Genomic DNA, 19,108 nt, shown 5'->3' on the forward strand with positions numbered 1-19,108 from the left:
CCTTTAAAATGTATTCTTCTTCTTCTTCTTCAATAATGAACTATAAAAACTTTAACAAACACTGGAGTGTTCTTGTATGCAGAGGTGCTTATAAAGCTTCCCCTTTAAGAAGCTGCCCTCTGTATCCTCCCACAGTTCACTTCCAAGTTTGAGGACCCTGTGAAATGCCTTGCATAAATTACAGGCGGGTTACCATTAGAAGACATTTTTGCCCCTTCCTCTGTGCATAAATAGAAGTGCTCCTCCCTTGCACACACAGGCTTTGCATTTCATCCAGTGTATATTTAGTCTGCTGACAGTAACAAAAAACAAAAAGGTTACTGTACCTCTCTTGGTGAACTTTGAGACAACTGGGAAATAATGTTTTCTAAGGTTTTTAGTTCAGTTCTTGAATTCTCAATTTCTTGATGATACAACTTGAGGTGATCATTTTGCTGTGCAACAAGAGCTTTTAAGCTAGCAATTTCATGCAACAGGGTATTTTTTTCTTCAAGTACTGTGTCTTGGACCTGAAGTTTATTTTCGAGCTTCAGGATAGTCTGCTGAGAGTGCTTCAGTTGCACTTCCATTTCAGCAAATTTGGCTTCCACACCTCTGAGATTTTCTTTTCCAATACTATTCTCTTCAGTTAATTGTCTAAACGAATACAAAAGGAGAAAGGTTCAGGGGTGGAAAAACCAAGAAAATCTACTGCACCAGAAATACTTTATTTTTTAAAAAACTAGCATGTTTCTGGATTTAATTCTGCATATTTTCTAACTGCAAATACCATGGATTTAAAAAACTAAAATTTAAAACAAAAATATAGGGTGATGAAAATCACAGGGAAAATTTGAGTATAAATAAAAAAGTGAAGTGGATAACAAGCTGGAGCATCTCAACAGTATTAAGTTCAGCTTCCATAAGCCAATTTAAGCTAGAAAAACTGTGTTTCAGTTTCTTGTTTCAAATGTTGAAATCTATTTTTATTTTTGCATTTGTTGTCTTACAAGAATGGATTAAAAAAAAAAGCTTTTGCGAAATAGGCCAGACTTTTGCTTTCTTTAGGACAATATGAAGATGGGGTGCCCTGTGCTGTACTGGTGAAAGCATCAAGCCACCATTGGATACAATCCGTGATTTCTTATTAAAATTCCAAAACCTATAATTTCTATCAGAAGATAAAGGAAGAATCAAGCTGGGGGCAGGGGGAGCGTCACTGTAGGGAAGGGTCAATCAGAGGTTCCATGGATTGATTATGTTTCCTGCCTCAAGCAACAGGAAAACTTATTATCCACTTGAGAGTGACCTCGTGGCTGCTGCCTACAGGCAGAGCAGACAAGAACTGAGAAAACAAATCACTTCTAGTAAAAATACATGCCGACTGTTGGACTAAACAGTCATCCAGTTGTTCCACTGGGCAGTCAAACGGATCCCTCCCAATGCGAGATGGGTTGAGAAAACTTTGTTTGGAAAAATCAGTCACATTACAGCTTTGCTGCTTTGTCATCTGTCACATGGATTGAGCTGGTCACATAGTGTTGTGCCATTAGCTCAAGGTCAGAGTATTTCATGATCGAAATACCTATTAATAAAATGATCATGTATCAATGTTTTCCATGTGGAGGTGTCAAAGGTGAAACGTTTTACCTCACTTGTTCCTTTGTGCTTTCAAGCTCACTTCTATAGCTATTGCATTTTGCGTGCAATTTTTCTTTCTCTTTCACACAGTTCATTAAATTTCTTTCTAAAGTTTGCTCTTCTTCCTGAACCTGAGTACAAAGAAGACAGTTATCGGCAATACTTAATCTGTTATTAGAGGGGGAAAGTTAAGGCTACAGTCCTGTTTTCAGAATCTTTTTCAGTGAAAATCTGCACTGGTGTGGGAGGGAATAGAAATGTTCTGTCCCAATGTTCCCACTACCCAAATTATATAACTACAACTGGAACCTAAGATGTACAAAGATCAGAGAATTGGTCTCTGTGTTTGTCCAGGTCAGGAGACAGCAACCAGATAATTTACCTTTTGCCACTTTGCTATTGATTGCATCAGAATGGCATCTTGGTAATGCATTTGAATTAGTATAATCCAAAGCCTGGACAAAAAGGTTTTCAGGTGCTGCATGATGCTATTTTGCTATTTGATGTAAATGAAAGGTTTGCCCCACCCCCTGACCTCCAAGATATCATTGGAGCAGGCACAGGATTGCCTTTGCCTATAAATATAATTTTGCATTTGTAGCTATGACATAGTATTGATTCAAATTTTATTGGTACTAAGACTCAAAAGGTTGTGTCAGCACTGAATTTGCTCAGCAATAATTAAAGTTACAAGCTGTCTAAAACTACAACTATTCATAATATGTGTAAAGAAAACCATTTCTTCCAATGCAACTGAATGGGCTGTTTTAGCTAGAGTTGCTTCCCTCCAGGACTAGGTTGTGCTCCTGTGCCCTTAACAGTGAACCTGGTGGTTAAATTAAGGGAATTATGCTCTTCTTGGCACAAAGATGATTTATGCTGGTCAGGCTATAGTTAAAGACATAGGAGCATGCTAGAAGAACATAAATAATCATAGCACTGAGACATGATCTTAACACTGAGACAAATACACATAAAACGCTATTAAAATGATTGACATTTTCTAGTCAAATCTTACCTTTTCCAGTTTCTCACTTATTTTCTCTTTGTATTTTTTAAAAGTTCTTGTCAGCTCCTCAGCATTAAACAAAGCTTCATTTCTTTGACATTCAGTTCTTTAAATGAAAAAGGTATGTCAGTTTTAAACAAACCAAGTGAAGTAATGGTATAATATTATACTCACAATATCAAAGCTTTGGAACATAAAACATTGTAAACAAACAACACACGGTAACAGACATTTGCTTTTAGCCTTTAGTTTCATTCAACTGCACCTTAATAAATGGCATTATAGATTTTTTACACGACAAGGTTTACAGATGTAAATATTTCATTGGAGCATTAACAGTTAAAATTAGTATATGCTGAGCATTTCCTTCATAGGAACAGTTAAACATTTCGATGTCATGAAGCACAACAGCGTTCTCCAGTTTGAACGCTGAGAAAAACATGTATGCCTTTCACTGAATGACAGCAATGCATTAAGTAGACTGGGTGCATTTTATTTCTTCATCATTTTCCAAGCAATAAATGATTCAACCACTAAAGTTAAAGGTGAAATACATCACATCTAAAATATGAGAATAAATACTCTCTGCAATACTGAAAACATAAAACTCTAATTAAGATAATTATGCACCGCTAATTTATTTCCACAGCACTGACAGATATATAGAGGTAATGGGGATATGCAAACATAGTTAAAGCTAACAGGAAACGCTGCAAGAACCCTGATCTACTCTGTCTAAGGCTGGGGAACTCACAGCCTATGGGTCCTATTCACCCTGCTGATCAATTTCATCCAGAATGATTTTTCCTTCATTAAAAGGGACACTCTGGCTACAGCAACATCCGATCCACTCTGGGTTCTGGCTGTGGTAAACATTGGGCCACAGCCGGACACTCATCTCCGTAACTCCTTCTGGGCTCCTCCACTCAGCCTGTCCATTGGCACAACTTGTCCCTCAGCCTATAGCATCTGGGAAGCGAAGAGTGGGCTGAAAGCCAAGCAACAATTTGGCTGGCATGCTTTACTTGGCACACAGGAGGGCACAAAAGGCAAAGCAGCAAGTGGAACTCAAATTGCACCTTGACTGCCATCTCCTGTGCACACACAGAGCACGAATTAAGGATTCTTGTAAACCTCCCACTTTTGGCTCTGTCTCTGTCTACCACTGGCTCCAACCCAATTGACTTTTCCCATGGCTCAATGGCCATTCAAATTAAAAAGGCTCCCCACCTCTGTTCTAAGGTTTTGTTCTGACATGATTTATTTCCTGGAAATTGGGAGTGGGCTTCATGAACATGCTTTATGCAGTCCCTTCCTCGCTCTTGACACAAGAAGAAACCAGGAGAAGATAGCTTTAACTTGATATCTCCCAGATCCATTCATGTTGCACTGTAAGGGGGACTCAATGGTCAACTTAATATGGAATCTATTGGTTCAGTCATTCCCTTCTCCCCATAGGGAGCCGAATAGGGCAGAGGTAGAAACACACAGGGGTGTACTCAAAAGTAGTGCTAAGTAACTTCTTGCACCAGTGAAATGACCTCAGCTTGTGCAAGGATTCTTCCCCCCCCCTCCCCACATACCTCTTAAATTTGTTCTGGGGAGGGGTCTACCAAGCCTCCAGAATAGGTTTTTGGATAGCATGCAGTGCCCGTGAGAGGAAAGGGGGAGAGTCCCATTGTTCAAGTGAAGTAGTTCCACTTGTGCAATTATTTATTTGAATACCACTCATATACCACAGACTACTTCCAGTATCTCTCCAGGAGGAAATGACCTCTTAACAGCCTTGATGTATCTATGCATAGGCAACTTTATTTCCGTTCAGGCCTTTTTGGATCAAGGTTTGAAATGCTTAAACTAGGATTTACTAAATGTAATATAAATGAGAAAGCAATCTTGCAAATACTAATTTCTATTCAATTTGAGAAGCTGTTTTAATCTGTTCCAAAAGCAACCAGCCTGAAAATTTGTTTTAATCTGTTCCAAAAGCAACCAACCTTAAAATTTGTTTAACGGTTAAAAAAAAGTCATATACATCTATATGACATGGTACCAGTACAGTGGTACCTCGGGTTAAGTACTTAATTCATTCCGGAGGTCTGTACTTAACCTGAAACTGTTCTTAACCTGAAGCACCACTTTAGCTAATGGGGCCTCCTGCTGCCGCCATGCCGCTGGAGCACGATTTCTGTTCTCATCCTGAAGCAAAGTTCTTAACCTGAAGCACTATTTCTCCGTTAGCGGAGTCTGTAACCTGAAGCATATGTAACCTGAAGCATATGTAACCCGAGGTACCACTGTACTGCCAGTCATTCCACTTTTTTCCTAATTTAATTAGATTAATTCTGAAAGAATGTTGTGGGTTTTGTTCAACATCAGACAAAGCATCTTATAACAAAAAATTTGGAGCAAGGAGATATGTCATCAAGCTATCAGAATAAAAATCAAGCTCTTGTGTAATTTGTCACCTCTTTCCTTGTTTGCATTGTTCAATTAAATCAAATCTAATTTCTTTATATTCCTCCTTCAGCTTCTGGAAAGAATATTCTTTTTCCATTAGCCTTTTCTGGCTTTCCTCTAATTTATCTTCTGCTTCTCTAAAAACAAATCAGAAAACAGCATTTTAAACAACACATAATACTCACAGATGTGTATGCGTAATAACGTGTATGTGTAATACACAAATAACATGAACATATCTGGTTAAGATCATCAGGTAATGGAGAGCATTTCCCCCTTCCTCTAGCACACAAATTTGAGAGAAGTGGCCAATCAGGTATCCTACAGATCAGGTTTTTTAAATTCAAACTAGTATTTTGGTGGGTATATACGGATGGTTTGGATCTTGTTAGCTATACCAAGTGCTTGCCTGAATGAACAAACAGGTTTTACTAAGCATTTTGCCCAAAGCAAGCAAGCCACAAACTTTCTCCTTTATTCCTCCTAACAAGAGATTTTAAAGATCGAAAAACCTGATCAAAACTAATAAATATAGAACTTAATTTCTATTGGAAAAACAGTAAGTTCAAGATGCAATCAATCTGCATAAGTTATTGGGGGAAATAAAAATATAACAAATATCAATTTAGTTGTTTGGTGGGATAGAATAGAATGATAGCATAGTTACATTTGATGGGTTTAAGGAAATATCATTGTATTATTTATTAAATATCAAGGAGTTTTGTGAGTAATTATTACAATTTAGAATTTTATGTTAATTTAAAGCTGTGCTGAGTAGCCAACTAAAACTATCATGCTATGTTGAATGCTTTTAAGCCATTATGGTGTTTTATGTCCTACTATGGAAAGTATGGGGGAAACCTTTTTGATTAACAAGAATAAGAAAAAAGTATGATCAGAGCAACACAGCAGATCTTTCTGATCTCCTCATCTGGACTGTGAAAGAGGTGAAGAATAGAGTACACAAGCCTGCAGCTCACCATGGCTTTGGTGAGCTACAACCAAGTGTAGTCAAAAACCATGGTTTACCATTGTGTCTTAACTGGACCTAATTGCATTTGCCTGCCTAACACTATGACCCTGCTTGCAATGAGTTAATTTCACTGAGGTCAATAGAATTGTAAGTCAGAGGTTGGAGATAAGTGTACAAGTAATTCTGATTTTGCTGTGAGTTTTCCAAATTTGAAAAAATAATAGCATAAACACTCCTGTTTTTAGGAGATAAATCACATGAAATCCAAGACTCTTTACTCAATATGAGGTGCAATAAGTGAGCTAGGCTATCTATTTTAGGATGAGGGTACCACATTCAAACAAGCATTATATAGCCCCATTCTCTCATTACTTCCCGTGGCAAGGAAAAGGATCATGTGTACATCTGAGACCCATGCCAAAAAAATGGATGAACCAACCCTGAAGATTTGAAAAAAAAACAAATAAAAAACAAAGGGTTCACTACTTTAGAGCTTTATCTTGTGCTTGAACTTCTGCTTCCAAACTTGCTATCTGTTCTTCTAACATTGGAATGCTGACAGAGTGTGTACTCAAAGTAGATTCAAGGAAAGATATCTAAAATATAAATACAATAAGGAGAATCCATTAATGAGTTGCCTCTTGACTTCTGAACATCATAGTCACACACACAGCCAATTGAACAGGAGTTTCTTTTGAAGAAGGCTATTTCTTCATTAGTTCCCAAAAAGCTCTCTTTGCTATACTGTGGGGTTTTTTAATTAAAGAAAACTACAAATAGTCCAATCATTGAAATGAATACTGATCAATTATATGTAATTGACCAGAATGAAAATATTTTCTGTATTTTATTCTCACTTCATTGTATCTACCCAGTATTGTTAGTAATTAGTAATCACTCACTAACATTCATTATCAAAACCATAAGCCAGAGATCTGAAATTTGTTTATCTACATAGTCCAAGGCAAACATAACTACTAGGAAGGGGTTGGGAAGTAATTTGAGAACAGGATATTTATGCATTTCTTCCCCAAAACTGAGGATTCCAACTGTCCCCCAAAATGATAGTGTTACTCTAATGTTAGCTAGAAAGCTGGTATTTGATAAGCCTGAGGGAAGGGGGCTTATCTAAGAATTTGGATATCTGAAGCTCTTTCCCTCAAACAGTAGGGCTCAAAGTATGCCTTCACATGCTTAAAATATTTCTAGGGTGGTGGATGATGCTTGAGCAACATTATTTATCATTTCTTAACATATGCAATCCTTTCTGCTATGCAGGGAAAAGGTAAAGGTAAAGGGACCCCTGACCATTAGGTCCAGTCATGGCCAACTCTGGGGTTGTGGCGCTCATCTCGCTTTACTGGCCGAGGGAGCCAGCGTACAGCTTCTGGGTCATGTGGTCAGCATGACTAAGCCGCTTCTGGTGAACCAGAGAAGTGCACGGAAACGCCGTTTACCTTCCTGCCGAAGCGGTACCTATTTATCTACTTGCACTCTGACGTGCTTTCGAACTGCTAGGTTGGCAGGAGCAGGAACCAAGCAACGGGAGCTCACCCCGTCGCGGGGATTTGAACCGCCGACCTTCTGATCGGCAAGTCCTAGGCTCAGTGTTTTAACCCACAGTGACACTTAATTGCTATATTATAAAACAAAACTGTAAAAATTCACAAGTTATTATTGCTCCATAGATTTCTTAGGCACATACCTAAGATTTAAATGTAAGCCTAAAATAAAAACTGTGAATGAGATGAACATGTAACATACAATTCCCAATCATGTATACATAATGCTGCAAATCCACATATGCATAATTGCCTTCTAACTTTATGCAATACAACTTTTGGGTAACACCCCTGAAGTAATAATTTCATGATCTCAACATATGGCTCACAGGTTTACTTTCATAACATGTTTTAATGATTGTCACCCCCATACCCCTGATCCTGTAAGCAAGTATACAAATATAGAACTAGCTCCTTAACTCAAGTTAAATTAGAATAGTATCTTTAGCAAATCAGAATGCCTCAAAATTTTATCTTATTCAAATACCTACCCGTGCTCTTGACTGATTCAGTTCATAGTTTATTGTTTCAATTTTATTCATTAGATGATGGTTCTGAGAAGTCAAGGATGCATTTTTTTCACGGACTATATTCAATTTATCCCTTAGTATTTCATTTTCTTCTTCCAGGGTTTTATCCAAAGACAGCGAGTAACACTAGAAGGCAAAGAACAATATTTGCAACAAATACCAACCAAAGTGATTCATTCATCTTATTTTTTTATGATTAACATTATGAACTGACCTATAAAACTAACTCCATAAGAATATTATATACAAACTGTCAGAAAGAACAAACAAACGTCCATCAAATTCTGAATAATTACTTTGTTCCTATGTTTCCTTGAAGAATCCCTGTTATGCCAAGGCATTCTGCTCAGAGAAGATTGAGTTGAACAATTATGTAATTCACTAGGATCAGTGAGATCTTCCATGGTTAAAATCTCAAGCGTGTCATCAGGATTATATGAATTCGTACTAGAGGAAAACAAAACAAATATCAACACCTTCCCTTGATTTTTGCAGCAATTTTTCCAACAGACTATCAAAATTAGGACAGTTTGCAGCAAATATATTTGTAAACAAACACAGTAAGTTTTACCTTTGGATACATACATAAAGCTCTTCTCCTAAGTCTTGTAAATTTCTTTCCGTTTTCTTTAGCTGACTCCTTAATGACACAACATTTGCAAACAAGTCTTCCTCATCCGTATTGTGATCATGAGAAGTCCATAAGTTACGTTCCATTGATATTATACATTTGTCTAATGTAAAAGATAACTACAAAAACATATCAATAAAGCACCTTCCACCTTTTGAAGAAGAAACCCTTTAAAAAGACAGAGAAAATAGCCCTCTGTTTCAGATTTTGGATTTATAGTATGGCAGAATCGTGATATAATGCTTCCTGCAACCAGTTTGCTAATTTGTAGTTGGCCTCTTGAACATGTACTTCCCTAACACTCTCCCCTTCCTGGCATTCACAATGGCCAGAACAAATTAGGCTTCCTCCAATACTGCTTTGTCTACTGTCATTTTGGCTATTTTACTTTCACGTAATTACCACTGTCCTTTTTACATTTCATTTCAGACCTCAGAATTTGCTCCACAGTGTGTCTATATACACCAATTTAAGATTACACTTTTGACATCTGATGAAGAGTCTACAAACACTTTTCCCACAATAAAATTTGTTAGTCTTGCAGGTGCCACAAGTCACTGCTGTTTTGTCGCAACAGACAAACACAGCTAACCCTCAGGGGAGAAAATCCTCCTCATAAACACTATTTGCAAACAAGCTTCAGACAAGATTATAATGTTTAGTTTGTAAAGGATCTGTGGCTTGTGCCTCTGCATTCCAAACACAAACAAAAGTAAGTTTAACTTTGGAAATTGAATTGTTCTGGGAGAAGGCAAGGGGTGAGAATTAAATTCACCAAGCAAATTTGCAAACTGTATTTTGCAGAAAGCCATAGCAGCATTCAAATAAAGTTTTGTTTGTTTTTTGCTTGCTGATCTGTATGCTAATGCAGCATGACTTAGCTGCTCCTTGCTCTTCTGAAAAGAGCATTTAAAATCCAAATTTTAAAATGACATTTTTGAGGGTGCATTTCCATAAACAAAGGTGTTGGGAGACTAAGAACACCAGGGTGGCAACCCTACCACCCAATGGCGACCCAATCTTTTGCCAACTGCAATGCTGCCTTTTACAGCATCTGGAGCACTTCATCTGGAACAGCTCATTTCTTATACCCAGCTCTTCTGCGGTCTGCTGTGACCCTTACAAAGTATTTTTCGGTATCTCCAAGGCAAAGCATTGCCATGTGTGATGTGCTATTCCAGTACTCCCCTTTGCCTAGTTGAGGCTGACCCGTTACTAGCAGCGTTTTCTCAAGCTTGGGTCCCCAGCTGCTGTTGGGACTACAATAATAATAATAATTTATTATTTATACCCCGCCCATCTGGCTGGGCTTCCCCAGCCACTCTGGGCGGCTTCCAACCAAATATTAAAATACAATAATACATCAAACATTAAAAGCTTCCCTAAACAGGGCTGCCTTCAGATGTCTTCTAATCCCAAATCCCATCATCGCTAGCTAGCAGGGACCAGGGGTCAGTGATGATGGGAGCTGCAGTCCAACAGCAGCTGGGGGACCCAAGTTTGAGACGCACTAATGTTTTACTGGACTGCAACTCCCATCACCCCTGACCCAACGTTGGTCGGAGCTCATGGGAGCTGGAGTCCAGCATCACTACCAACCAGCCTCAGGCTGCCCTCACCTACTTATTTACAGCCATTCAGCATTGTTCCTCGGCCCCCACCTGCTGTCGCTGCTCTTCATCCTGCCAGTCCCAGAGAGCACCAACCCTGCACAGCTTCTGCCCCGGGAGGCAGGCTGACCTTCTCGCCTCAGGGGCCACCCTTCTCTCTAGCAGGCGGCGGCATTTTTCCAAGGAACCGCCTCAGCCGCGCGGGTTCCAGGCCAGAGTGCTTCGTGTTGCTTAGCAACGCTGCCTCCACGCCTCTCCCCCTCAAGCATACAGGCCTCACGCCGTCCCACAAAGCGAAGGCGCGTCCCCTTGGTTTCCCTATTATAACCAGCCCTAAGCGTTTAGCTACTGCACTCCGCTCCGGACTCAATCCCTTCAGCCAGAGCGGCAGACCTTGCTTACCAGGCCCTCTCTGAGGAAACGCCTCTTTCAATCAGTGCGGCCCTGTCGCTTCGCGCGTTCCGAATCGCGGTCCTCGGGGCGACCCGTCTCTCCTGCGTTCGAACTGCGCGGGCCGTAACCTGACAGGTGGGGGGAGGAGACGGTTGCCGGCGAAGCGGCTGCTTAAATCCTTCCGCGCTAAAGCTCTCGGGAGCCGTAGTCTCTCCTCCCCGCCCTCCCCGCTTCGCCCCTTCCGCTTCCTTCCCTGCCCTCAACTACATTTCCCGCAGTGCCTTGCGGTATCGAGGAACCTCCTGTCGGCGGCAGCGGGCACGCGTTTTTTTCAAAACGAGGGGAAGTCGCTCCCCTCGCGCTCTTTCCTCCCCTAGGCGGAGCTGCGGCGCGCCGTGCATTGTGGGTACCCAGCCTCGTTTTTCGCCTCAGAAGACCTGAGGCGGGCGAGCGAGCGAGACCGGACGGCGAGGAGGTGCCGTCTCCGGAATTTCCCGCTTCCTGGGTGTCGAGGGCTCGGCGGCGATGGAGGCGGAGATGCGGCGGTGCCTGCTGGCCTCCCTCCTGCCGCTGCTCTTGCTGCTGCTGCCTCCGCCGGGCGCCTCGGCTTTCGCCACCGCCTTGGACAGCGACTTCACTTTCACCCTGCCCGCCGGCCGCAAGGAGTGCTTCTTCCAAAGCATGCAGAAGGAGGCCTCTCTGGAGATCGAGTATCAGGTGAGGGACGGAACCGTCGCCCTTCCGAGTTTCCTCAACTGCTTGGGGTAGGAGCGCACGTGTGAACGCGGGCACCCGCGCCCAACGTGCAATCTCGTGTCCGGGAGAGGGCCAGCTCGCGTGTTCGAGTCGTAGGAAAATCCATTCCCTCGGCTGCAGTCGGGGTTGCCTCCTGCAAAGCGAGTGGAAACGCGCACAAACGCCCTGCCTGTCAAAAAGAAAAAACGCTTTATTGTGTGTGCCTTTTCTGAACCTCCCTTACTTGCTGCACAGCCACATAGAATCATAGAGTTGGAAAGGGGACCCCAAGGGTCATCAAGTCCACCCCCCGCAAGGTGAGAATCTCGTACGTGACAGATGGCGAGCCAACCTCTGCATTAAAACCACCAAGGAATCCACCATCACTCCTGGGATGTATTGTTTGGGGCTCCAATATGCAGACCTGTGTCTGTTAACACTGTATGCAAAGAGGCTTATGTCCAGCGAAGCATGCTTCGGATGGTAATTTGCGTTTTGTTTTTCCATAGTCTGGTAGAGGTAGTAATGCTGGGTCCTTAAGAAGAAAGCTATATGCTGTGTTTTCTGTTGCCGTGGAGTAAAACAGGACCTTGACTATAAAAGATGGGGTGGGATGGCATGAAAGTCACCTTTAGCCTCAAAGTACCAACCGGAATATTTGGATATACCTGCAGGATCAGAACATTAGGGTATAGTTCTGAAGGGCCAGAAAGAAAGCCATGTGAGTATTACTTCCCTCTAGCTTCAGAATGACAATTCTTTTCTTTTTTTTTACATGGAGGAAACAGGCTAGATAAATGTCATGAAAGGCTGGGTCAAACTGGTTTGGGAGCTTGATCTGATGACCTTAGCCAAACAGAGGACTTCTGAAATTTATTTAGAGCCACGTAAGCCAAATATGTTGAAATAGTGCTGAATGGAGGTTTGAGAAAAGGTGGAAATGAGCAGTATTTCTGCTCTAGTTGCATAGAATGCAACCGGTACATGTTCCTGTGATGGTATTTAATGGAGCATGATGTATGGATGTAGAAATTAGGGGTGTGGGGAGGGGGCATGCCTTGGAGAGAGGCCCAAGGGCCAGATAGAAAAGCATGGAGGGCTGCATTCAGAGGAGCCTGAGGTTTCCATCATCACATTGGGAAGTAAATAATAATACAGTCATACCTCGGGTTACAGCTGCTTCAGATTGCGTTTTTTCAGGTTGCAGGCCGCCGAAACCCGGAAGTACCGGAACGGGTTACTTCCAGGTTTCAGTGGTCGCGCATGCGCAGAAGTGCTAAATCGCGCTTTGCGCATGCCCAGAAATGCCGAATTGGAACTCGCGCGTGCGCAGACGCGGGTTGCGAACACTGCGGGTTGTGAACGTGCATCCCACACGGATCATGTTCACAACCCATACGTCCACTGTAATAATAATGAGTGCATTTATTTTTACTTGCTTTTCATCCTTTTTGTCAGCATATCTTCCAAAGGCAAGTAATGTTTATAAAAAAAATGAAGAGGTCTTCAAACTGTAATCTAGAAACTGTGTTAAATGTTCCTGGAGATCACAGTTGCTACTCAAAGGTGGAAGGTCTTATGTACACCGACACTCTTTCTTAAAACATCTTGTCTATGAATGTAGCCATTTGTTCTTTAGTGGTGTGGTTGATAGTGAGTACTGAAGTACCAAGCACTATCTGAATGCATTGAATAAAATTACAATATAGAGAAATGGGGAGCATCTCTCAGTCAGCTCTGCTGAGAGATCACCCACCTCCTTTTGACTTATGTTCCTGAACTGTTTCTATTCCAGCTGGTTTGCTATTTTGTTCCTCCCCATCCTTTTTCCTTTTGTGTCACAGCTTTTTAAATTGTAAGCTTGAGGGCAGGGATAGTCCTGATTTTTATTGATCTCTAAGCTGCTGTGGGATACTTTTCGGCCAAAGAGCAGGGTAAAAAAATCTTTAAACAAAGATTTAGATAACATCTCAGTGTTCATATAGATCCATGTGGATTTGTCTTCAAGTAAGATTTGAGTATTAAACATGATTCATTTTAGGTTTGCCTTTTTCAACAGATACTACAATTTGCTCATATACGCTGTTTGTTGACTTTACAGGTTCTCGATGGAGCAGGTTTAGATATTGATTTCCATCTATTATCACCAAAAGGTGAAGCACTGGTTTTTGAACAGAGAAAATCGGATGGAGTCCATACGTAAGTTTTTAAATGATTTCATTAAACGTTAGTTAAACCATTTTTAGTGGCATTCTAAGAGCTTAGTAATTAAGACTTCATTCCTGAAATGTACGAATGGGACTTCACCGGAGGGGATTTTTCTGTTCCCTCTTCCCTTCTTGCACTCATTAAAGTGTAATGTCTTTTGTGTTTACAGGGTGGAGACAGAGGATGGTGACTATATGTTCTGCTTTGACAACACATTCAGCACTCTGTCAGATAAGGTGATTTTCTTTGAACTGATATTGGATAACATGGGAGATGAAGAGGAAGATTGGAAGAAGTATATCACTGGCACAGATCTTCTGGATATGAAGCTAGAAGATATTCTGGTATGTATCTACAATCCTTTTTAAAAAGCTATGGAGTGAATGGCTCTGTACGCTTGGAATTTATTTGCTCTCCCCTCTGCTACTACTTTTCAATAGGATCACCCTATTGAAAGCTGCACAACTATCTCTAGTGGCCTTAAATTGTGATAAGTGTATTATTGATTAAATATATAGCCTAAATTCTGCAGCATGTGAAAAGAAAGGGAAGTGTACATACCTCAGCTTTGGAAGTAACAGATGCAAGTTCTCATTTTGAGGCTTTGGAACTAAGCACGGTGACAAGGAGTTGGGGCTCACAAGGTCATGGCTATATTTTGTAGATGAGTCTGCTGTGTTGAATTGTGTGCTTCTCTTTTATTTTTCTAAAACTAGTGTTTTGATCTTTATTAGGAATCGGTCAACAGTGTGAAGTCCAGGCTAAGCAAAAGTATCCATATTCAGACCCTGCTCAAAGCATTTGAAGCTCGTGATAGAAACATACAAGAAAGCAACTTTGACAGGGTAAACTTCTGGTCCATGGTCAACCTTGCAATAATGGTGGTGGTGTCAGCTGTTCAAGTTTACATGCTGAGGAGTCTTTTTGAAGATAAAAGGAAAACTAGAACGTAACACCAGTGTCTTAACAGCATTAAACAGGGGGAAATGCAATACACTGCTAAAGAAAAAGATTTTCTTCCCAGCTTGTTTTGAATGAACAGTTTTTAACATTCGTTTGTGACTTTTTAATATGAGCAGAATGCTTTTCTTTGCTCCAATAAATTGCAATAACTTGGTTTATTAAGATGGTGGATAACTTAAAACTTGCCTGAATCTCCTCAGCCATCTATACTGCACAATTTTTTTTTTGCAACAAATTCAGATTTTATATTTACCAATATTTGATAGTATGTCTTAATGACTGCTAGCCTAAAGGTAGTATTTTAAAAAGAAAAAAGATTCATGAAGTTATGAATTGAATTGTGTATTTAGTATTTGAGTCCTGCCTTGGATATGTCAAGTTAAATGGAATATTTGCTACAGCAAACTATGCTGTTATTTAGACAATATTTTAAAATGGGTGTAAGTGAAGACTCATGTGCCTTATTTGTACTAATTAACAAACTTATTCAACAAAAATTAACTGGCATCTAAAATGTATATTGCATCCAAATTCTTTAATTTTCCTCTGTGAATTAATTTTAAGTTCAGATCAGGGTTTGTTTTCATGATTCAGAATTGCAAAAACACAAACTCAAGGGTGCTGAAAGGCACCATCTTTTTCCTCCGGATTATTTATGTAACACAAACCCTGCAAGTGCCTAGGCATATTAGCAACCAGTTTTGAGGCCGTGTAGCCACTTACATGCATACATGTTTGTAAAAGGACTCATTATACCCAATTTGGGGGACTTCGTGAATCGCTTTTATTCTACCACACAAATTAATAACATTTGAGTTTTTTATACACAGGCACATCTAATGTGTTTCAAACCAGGTTTACTATAATAGCACATTCCCCTCATACACCAGAGGGGTGGTCAACCTGTTGCTTTGCCAATGTCTCGCTCCCATTAGCTACAGCCGGTATACTCCATTGTTAGAGATAACAGGAGTTGTCATACAGCAACATTTAGAAGGCTAGAATTCATAGCTGTCAACGTTTCCCTTTTTTAAAAAGGGAAATTCCCTTATTCCGAATAGGATTCCTCGGAGGAAAAGGGAAAAGTTGACAGCTATGCCCTAGATACTGTAGTTCTGAATATGTGAGAGAGGATGGAGATAGAATGCTCCAATTTTCATGGTTACTGGGTAGGGTAGCTGAAATTGACTTACAGCTAAAAGCCCAGTTTCCCTTATTGTGATTTTTAAAAAACAGCAAGTTTTCACTATTTCATTATGCAGTGGAACTTGGTTCCTAGTTAATGGGCTAAGGGTTACAAACTTTGATTAAAGCAGTTAACAGTTGCTCATCAAAATGCCATGCATGTTTGCATGCTGAGATGGCTCCTATGGCTGTAATCCAGCAAACCTGGATGTCCCAAACTGATTTCTGAACATGCATATGTGTATATATTCCATGCTTAGCATGGTTAACATGTTTTGGGTTTGTTTTTTTGCTTGAAACTACACAAATAGCATGTCGGCTGCTGAAGTTGATATGCAGATATTAATTCAATTCCCATTATGCTAAGCAGCTTATGTGGGGGTAAGTGTAGAAATGCACCTCAAACATAGTTCAAGGTTTTGAACCACCAGGTAATAATTCTTGTCAACTTGAACCTATTTTTCAACAGTATTAGATGTCACATACGGTACTTTTGCCATAAAGTTAATAGTGGTGTGGCTAATGATACATAAATTGTTACCAGTTTATAAATGTAAAAATTATTATGTGAACATATAAGCATATTAAGTTACAGGTAGCAGACCAAGTAGTTATTTACAGCTGCTACAGTGGTAGCATCTATGCTTATCCTCCTCTGCCCATATTCATATTTTTTACATACCAATGGGTCAAATAATTGGGCTGATTTAAATGAGTCTTAGTACTAGTGACCCATTGCTATACATTTTGAGGCTGCAGCAATGGGATCTCTAGCTGGCTGTAGTTATCTACTAAATATCAGCAGAAACGAAGTCTTAAAGCCAATTATATGAGAATTATTCCCAATTTGAGGCAACATAGTATTAAATATGTCATGCAAATGTGGATGCCAAGGTTTCAAAATATATGATCTTTTAGCACTGTAATGTTAAAAAGTATCTTCACCAAAAAGCTGTGACTAAGCCTTCTACCTCTCAGTTTATGCTAATGCCAATTGATCTGTCCTTTACAGTTCTGGTTTCCAACAAAACATTACATGTATATAAAATAGGGTGATAGCCAACTACATCGTACCCATTCTCAGTCATCCTCAGTAGACCTATTAAAATCAGTGAACTTAAGTTAGTCGGATACCATCCGCATTGCTGGGGACTTAACAAATTGCCTACTATGGCACTCATGGTTGTGCTGTACATTTTCATAATGCTGCAGAATAGTGTGTGCAATTCCACAGGTAAGAATGAACACAGCAGTAAAAATGAACACGACGGTAAATGGATAAATTTCTGGCTGTGAAATGGATTTAATAAAGGAATTCTAAACTTAATGTGTATTCAGTGTTTATTATTTGATTTCTTACCCATTTCACCTAAAGTCCCAGGGCAGGTCATAACAACTTAGTGGTAAGACATGCAACATTCAAATGCATCTTTTGCCTACAGGACAGTGATATCCCTGCCACTGCCGCAGACACTAAAGCGAGAACCCTACTCATTAGTATGCATTGGGCATGGTGTATAGAAGTGGGAAACCTTTTTGGCTCCACGGCACAGATCCTTATCAGAATCTGCCTCAAGGGCAAATTTATCTCCCCCACCAAATAAGACTACAGCAAGATTCCTCCTCTCCTTTTAAATCCTGCTGCCTGGGATGCACAATCCTGTTCCTGCAGGATTAAACCATGTCCTGCCACCCCATTTACTGCTGTAAGCAGGTGGGCATGGTTTAGTTGAAATTGCCTGGCAGGCCAAATTGGGGACACAATATTGGCTCTCGGGCCATAGATTCCACATCCCTGTTGTGTATATTATCAATTCATCCCAGTTACTCAGACTGCAAAATTTAGAAAATTCAAATATGCACAATCATTATATACTCATGAAGCAACCAGACTTATTTTAACTACTGACAAGTAAGCAAGCATAGTACTTGGCAACAGAATCTGATTAATAACTCCCCCCCTTTTTTTTACAAGTGGAATAACTGATTTATAGCAAGAAGGTAAGCAGCAAGCAGAAATGCTATATAGATAAATAATTTTTCCATTTAGTCTTTGAAGTTAGGGCAAATAATACAAAACAGGCTGCTATAAAATCAAGTATTATACAAGCATGGCTTAGTTTTCAAACAGTGATTGTGGGCTGTGCCATCTCCAATTTCAGGTTGGGACTCGACAATATTTTCTACACTCAAAAATCTGCACTAAATGGGATATTCTCTTAATTCTGAAGCACTATAGTTCAGCAACTAGGTTTCTAGCATGGTGTAGTAAGCTATCAACAGCACAGTTTAATTTGTTAGTAGACAAAACAAACTGGGAGCAATGACTCTATCTCGTATGAGGAGTTCCATCTGAAATAGGAGAAATGTTGAACAGCCATAACAGCCAGGCAAAATTAGTACTAACTAATGTCTGCATTATTAACAAAGCTGTTCTTGTGACCCCTGGGCAATATAAAATTCCTGTGCCATTTCCCCTCTCACCTCAATTTGTTCATATGGCCTCTGCCGGTGGAGCGGGCAAACACTGGTTACATTTATTTCACGGAAGGACGGGCAATTCCCTTGCTCCAATGCTATGACCTCAAAACAAAGTGTAGCAGCTGCCTCCATAAAAACTGATACTGGGTGATTTAGTTCCGTCTGCTTGCTAAACGCGGGGTCGCTATTTTTAGCACTGCAACTTATGCAGACCATTGAAAATTACAGTAGTTATCTGGAAGCTACTGAGAATACCTAATTAATGAAGCAAAACTATGCAAAGATAACATCTTTAAGAATACAACTCTATAAAAATGCAAACAAGCATTCAAATTTTGTACAACATGGCGGAAATGACTGGCAGAATCCGAGACCAGGGAGAAGAGTCGGTGGAAGAAGATTGGAAGAAATTTAAAGACTATTTACAGAAATATTGCAAAATTAATGAATGTTAGAATGATGTTGGATTGAAGTTAAGTGGTTTCTAGCTGTAATGGTATAAAAGAATATGGAAAAATTGGATTTTTAATAGGTAAAAATTTAATGCTATAATATATTAAGATTAAAGATCAGGATAAAATAAGGAGGGAAAGGAATTGCTGAATTAATAAATTGAACTGGAATACAAAAAAGGGAGGCATGAGGAGGTCCGGGAAACAAGTAAATGAAAGATAAGTGATGAAAAGATGGAATTCTTTTTAACTTTTTTTTTCTTTTTTATTATGTAATATTGTGAAAACTTTAATAA

The 19,108-nt window shown here is 40.0% G+C and overlaps 2 protein-coding genes across 3 annotated transcripts in view; one reads left to right on the forward strand and one right to left on the reverse strand.

Annotated features, from left to right (window-relative positions):
* Window positions 1–11,097, reverse strand: part of CCDC18 (coiled-coil domain containing 18) — a 28,233-nt gene extending 17,136 nt beyond the window's left edge. The window contains exons 1-9 of one of the 2 annotated variants that reach the window (XM_081010866.1): window positions 10,798–11,097; window positions 8,726–8,904; window positions 8,451–8,601; window positions 8,116–8,280; window positions 6,549–6,658; window positions 5,098–5,226; window positions 2,639–2,735; window positions 1,630–1,751; window positions 327–636 (exon numbers count right to left, since the gene is read on the reverse strand). In XM_081010866.1, the coding sequence (XP_080866992.1) occupies window positions 327–636; window positions 1,630–1,751; window positions 2,639–2,735; window positions 5,098–5,226; window positions 6,549–6,658; window positions 8,116–8,280; window positions 8,451–8,601; window positions 8,726–8,871 (1,230 nt within the window). In that variant the 5' untranslated portion in view covers window positions 8,872–8,904; window positions 10,798–11,097. Of the gene's footprint in view, window positions 1–326; window positions 637–1,629; window positions 1,752–2,638; window positions 2,736–5,097; window positions 5,227–6,548; window positions 6,659–8,115; window positions 8,281–8,450; window positions 8,602–8,725; window positions 8,905–10,446 lie in introns of both variants that reach the window. The other variant, XM_081010867.1, reaches the window with a different exon arrangement.
* A 100-nt stretch (window positions 11,098–11,197) lies between these two features.
* Window positions 11,198–17,206, forward strand: TMED5 (transmembrane p24 trafficking protein 5). The gene is made up of 4 exons (XM_081010898.1): window positions 11,198–11,505; window positions 13,625–13,722; window positions 13,901–14,075; window positions 14,466–17,206. Exons 1-4 carry the CDS (start codon window positions 11,314–11,316, stop codon window positions 14,682–14,684), a joined length of 684 nt encoding a protein of 227 aa, XP_080867024.1. The 5' UTR covers window positions 11,198–11,313; the 3' UTR covers window positions 14,685–17,206.
* The last annotated feature ends 1,902 nt before the right edge of the window (window positions 17,207–19,108 follow it).

This window comes from Podarcis pityusensis (genome assembly GCF_964106645.2).
Source record: "Podarcis pityusensis genome assembly, chromosome: 6".
NCBI lineage: Eukaryota > Metazoa > Chordata > Lepidosauria > Squamata > Lacertidae > Podarcis > Podarcis pityusensis.

Bases quoted from the DNA above. Each gene is read 5' to 3' on its own strand.
- TMED5 (XM_081010898.1), top strand. From the start codon at position 11,314: ATGGAGGCGGAGATGCGGCGGTGCCTGCTGGCCTCCCTCCTGCCGCTG. The intron at 11,506-13,624 runs GTGAGGGACGGA...TTGACTTTACAG, and splicing joins CTCTGGAGATCGAGTATCAG to GTTCTCGATGGAGCAGGTTT. The intron at 14,076-14,465 runs GTATGTATCTAC...GATCTTTATTAG, and splicing joins TGAAGCTAGAAGATATTCTG to GAATCGGTCAACAGTGTGAA.